Genomic DNA, 4,367 nt, shown 5'->3' on the forward strand with positions numbered 1-4,367 from the left:
ACTACACCAAGGAAAGAACCATCATGTTTTTTGATAAAACATAATTTGCAACGCTGTTAGTCTGTTACACTTACTCGTACAGACTACCCTTCAATTTTTCACAACAAACGGGGGAAACAAACATGACTCTTGGGACAAAGAGGTAATTTGATCTTCAAACAATAATGTTTTTAGTTGACACATAAAGCTGACATCTATTGAGATATCCCTAATATGCATCTTTTTTTTCTTTCTTTTTTTTTTTTTTTTAATTTTTTTAATTTTTTAATTTTTAATTTCAATCTTCCCCTAGGATTGAAGTTGTAACAGGAGCCAATAAAGGGATCGGATATGGGATATGTCAACAATTAGCTTCAAATGGAGTCAAGGTGGTATTAACTGCTCGAGATGTCAGGAGGGGCAATGAAGCTGTTGATAAACTCAAGACTGCTGGATACTCTGATGTGGTCTTCCATCAACTAGATGTGACGGACCCAGTTAGCATTTCCTCTTTGGTTGATTTCATCAAAACCCAATTTGAGAAGCTTGACATATTGGTGATGCAACTTATACATATTCTGAGAGATTCTAAGTGTTATTTTGATAGTGATGATTGTTTTTTTCTTCATATGTTACAGTGAATCTATGGAATTTTTCATAGAATCATTGAATTCTGAATTTAACAAAGAAAGTAAAGCATTGGTTGAGCTCATACATTAAAAAAAATACATAATTTTGACTAGTAGAAGAGAATAAATCCAAATAGTTCAGTTAGGATCAGAATAGCTATGCTAGGAACCTCTTGCAGTCAGTTTATAGTGTTTAACAAAGATGAATCATAGAGTCCTCTTTCTTTCTTTTACGACCTTTTTCATCAGTAGATGAACATATATCACCTGTTTGGAAAAAGAAAAATATATACCATATATTAATCCAGGAAATCTCGCTCTGTTCCCCAGTTTCGATGGCTTTAAGATTGATATAACTTCAAAATTGTAGGTAAACAATGCAGGGATTAATGGAGCCATAGTCGATAAGGAATTATGGAACCTTGGTTTGGATGAAGTAAGTCTCTTAATGCTATGTAATCATTATTTGTGTCTGTTAAATATTATCAATGCGATGTGTTATACCATGTTCTGTATGCTAGAGTGGATGCGGAAGAGGAAGCATAGAAGAGGAACACTGAGAACACGAGGGTTACGTGGTTCAGTCTTGACGGCCTACATCTATGGAGGAATCTCTTAAGGGCTACATCTTTATTGTATGAGAGTGTAGTACAATAACCTCCTATGTTACAATGAACCCTAACATGAGTATATATAGGCGACTAAACCCTAGATTACTAGTACAAGCAGGGATGGGCTTGGGCCTATTACATTGGGCTAATATGTCTAATATATATCTCTAACACCCTCCCTCAAACTCAAGGCGGAAGCTCGATGAAGGTTTGAGGTTGGATAAGCATGAGAAGATCACTTGGAGATGCCGTAAAGAATGCCTTTGAAGAAACCACAAAGAAGAATGTGCCAATTGACCAATTTTGGAGTTTCAAATGCAGAAACGGAGCCCAAAATCGGAATCTATACGAAAAACTGAGCAAGATAGGCCCTTTTGGAAATTTTGACTTTTGGTCAAAGGTCAACACAAAAAGTCAAAGTCAACTGGTCCAGAGTCAAAGTCAACAGTCAAAGTGCTCACGGGTCAGATCCGGGTGGTCCGGGTCAATGGTCAACTAGGTGACGTGGTGCTGACGAGACGACACTGCTGACGTGGTTGATGACGTGTCGCTGACGTGGACTAGGGCTGATGTGGAGGTCCTTGCATGGTTGCTGACGTGGAGAGATGACATCATCCGGTGACGTCAGATGACAACAGCGGAAGTCTTCGGCGCGTGGCAGGCGCGTGGGTGTTCCACCGGCACGTGGAGGAGAAGCCAGAAACTAGGGAGGCGCGTGTGAGCTCGGTTGAGGCCCAGAATTTCAGGTTCTGTAGATTGGTGGACGAGGAGGCCATCATGGCGGCGCGTGTACCAAGAACACGATCCGGAAGTCAGAATCTGAGGCGACGCGTGGATGATTTTCCGAAGACAACGAGGCACATGGAGGCGCGTGGCAGGGCTTCGAGAGACCGGATTTCTGGGTTTTCCTCACGGGAGGCCGAGGAGCACGTCTGTGGTGTCGATTTCGACAGGCGAAGGCTTGATGTGCACGGATCTAAGATTGATGTCACAGGTTTGCTTGAGTTTGTTGGATTTTGACACAGCACAGAGCCATGGTGGCTGCAAGATGTCATGGAAGCTAGATCCAGTAGAGAAATATGTGTGACTTCAGATGGTGGTATGCACGTGTGAATCTTCTTTGCTATGTAGAGATGTTTGTTTGATGCTAAGAACAAAGTTTGGCTCTGATACCATGTTAAATATTATCAATGCGATGTGTTATACCATGTTCTGTATGCTAGAGTGGATGTGGAAGAGGAAGTATAGAAGAGGAACACTAAGAACATGAGGGTTACGTGGTTCAGCCTTGACGGCCTACATCCACGGAGGAATCTCTTAAGGGCTACATCTTTATTGTATGAGAGTGTAGTACAATAACCTCCTATGTTACAATGAACCCTAACATTAGTATATATAGGCGATTAAACCCTAGACTACTAGTACAAGCAGGAATGGGCTTGGGCCTATTACATTGGGCTAATATGTCTAATATATATCTCTAACAGTGTCAATTAGAGAGCATCATCTTGAAGTTGTATATACTTTAGCAATAAATTTTTTCCCCTCCCCACTCCCTCAATTTTCACAAAATAAAAACAAAATAGAAATAAAATGTTTTAAGCACGAATGCAACATCGCTTACCTCCATATGATTATAAAGTTTATAGGTCCAAATGCCAAACCTTTGAAGGAACTTATAAATCAGACTTATCAAACTACGGAGAATTGTTTGAGAACAAACTATTATGGGACCAAGCAAGTGAGCGAAGAACTTATTCCGCTTCTTCAATCATCCAATTCAGCAAGAATGGTAAACATCTCCTCCAGTTTGGGGCAGCTAAAGGTAAATTATTATTAATCCAAAAGTAGTTAGGTTATAGATGCTACTAATGAAAAAGGTACAACTCACAATCACAGGGTTAATGAAATCACTTTGTGAAAATTCAAAAGTCAATACACTTGGAAATTTCTTGGTCATTTCTAACAATATGAAGTGTGAATTAGTTGCAGGACATGGCATGTTGAGATTTGTGCTTTGACCATTGAACTGGAAATGCAATGAACATTTGGTGCTAGAACTGATTGACCATATATGATGAGCTTATATATTCAATTGTGTGTTTGTATTTCAGTTTATTTCAAATGAAAATGCAAGGAAGAAGTTAGAAGATGTAGATGGTCTCACAGAAGAGAGAGTGGACGAGGTGGTTGAAGGGTTCTTAGAAGATGTGAAGGAGAATTCCATAGAAGTCAAAGGCTGGCCTATCAATTTTTCAGCTTATTTGGTCTCCAAGGCAGCTCTGAATGCTTACACAAGGGTTCTAGCTAAGAAGAATCCCAATATTGCTATTAACTCAGTTGGTCCTGGCTATACGCAGACGGATTTGAACGACAAAACTGGGGTTTTCACTATTGCAGAAGCTGCAAAAGGTCCTGTGATGCTTGCTTTGATGCCTGAAGGTGGTCCTTCCGGCCTCTTCTTTGATCAAACAGAAGTGTCAACCTTTTGACTCGAAAATATTATGCAATAGCAACAATTAATCAATACAATATGTTACGTTTGTGTAATAATGTGTGCGTGGCAGGCAGACAGTGATCAATAATGCTAAAAAAGATGCTCTTCTTTTTTATTTCTTTTTTTGGTGGTTACAAGTATGTAAGCTAAAATCTATTTAGTTTCTTGTGAACTTATTCTCAATAAAAATAAAATTCTCACAAAACATGAATATTCCCTTGGAGTTTGCCTTGTCAGGAAAAATACGGAGTAATTATTGGAGTGATACAGTGTAGTTCAACAATTAGTACCTAAAGCATAATTCAATAACTCTAATGAGGGAAAAAAGAAATAATATTTGTTTAAGTAATAGAATATTGTATTTTTTCTTTTTGTTGAGAAGTGACAAAATGTAATTAGTACATAATAAAAATGATGTTAAATTTTAGCTCAAGAGGGACATTACATCACTCAAAAATTATTTAGTTAGTAATTATCAAGATGTGAAATAATTGTTCTTAACAATGTTCAGTCCAAAAAACAATTAAAAAAACATGTTCTCCCCAATTAGCATTTATAATGAGAAAATTTTTAGTGTGCTTTTTTTAATACTAAATGTAAATTACATAGGGCAAAATTTAGATACAATACCTTATGTCAAGTACCTTAGGT

The 4,367-nt window shown here is 38.0% G+C and overlaps 1 protein-coding gene across 1 annotated transcript; it reads left to right on the forward strand.

Annotated features, from left to right (window-relative positions):
• Positions 1–3,711, forward strand: LOC115972005 ((+)-neomenthol dehydrogenase-like). The gene is made up of 5 exons (XM_031092141.1): positions 1–142; positions 293–536; positions 979–1,044; positions 2,892–3,044; positions 3,334–3,711. Exons 1-5 carry the CDS (start codon positions 123–125, stop codon positions 3,709–3,711), a joined length of 861 nt encoding a protein of 286 aa, XP_030948001.1. The 5' UTR covers positions 1–122.
• The last annotated feature ends 656 nt before the right edge of the window (positions 3,712–4,367 follow it).

The sequence above is a fragment of the Quercus lobata genome, chromosome 12 (genome assembly GCF_001633185.2).
Source record: "Quercus lobata isolate SW786 chromosome 12, ValleyOak3.0 Primary Assembly, whole genome shotgun sequence".
Taxonomy (NCBI): Eukaryota; Viridiplantae; Streptophyta; class Magnoliopsida; order Fagales; family Fagaceae; genus Quercus; species Quercus lobata.

What these genes read in the sequence shown, in the direction of transcription:
- LOC115972005 (XM_031092141.1), top strand. Translation starts at nt 123, where the DNA reads ATGACTCTTGGGACAAAGAG. An exon ending in ATGACTCTTGGGACAAAGAG is followed by an intron (nt 143 to 292) that starts GTAATTTGATCT and finishes ATCTTCCCCTAG; the next exon opens with GATTGAAGTTGTAACAGGAG. An exon ending in CCAGTTTGGGGCAGCTAAAG is followed by an intron (nt 3,045 to 3,333) that starts GTAAATTATTAT and finishes TTTGTATTTCAG; the next exon opens with TTTATTTCAAATGAAAATGC.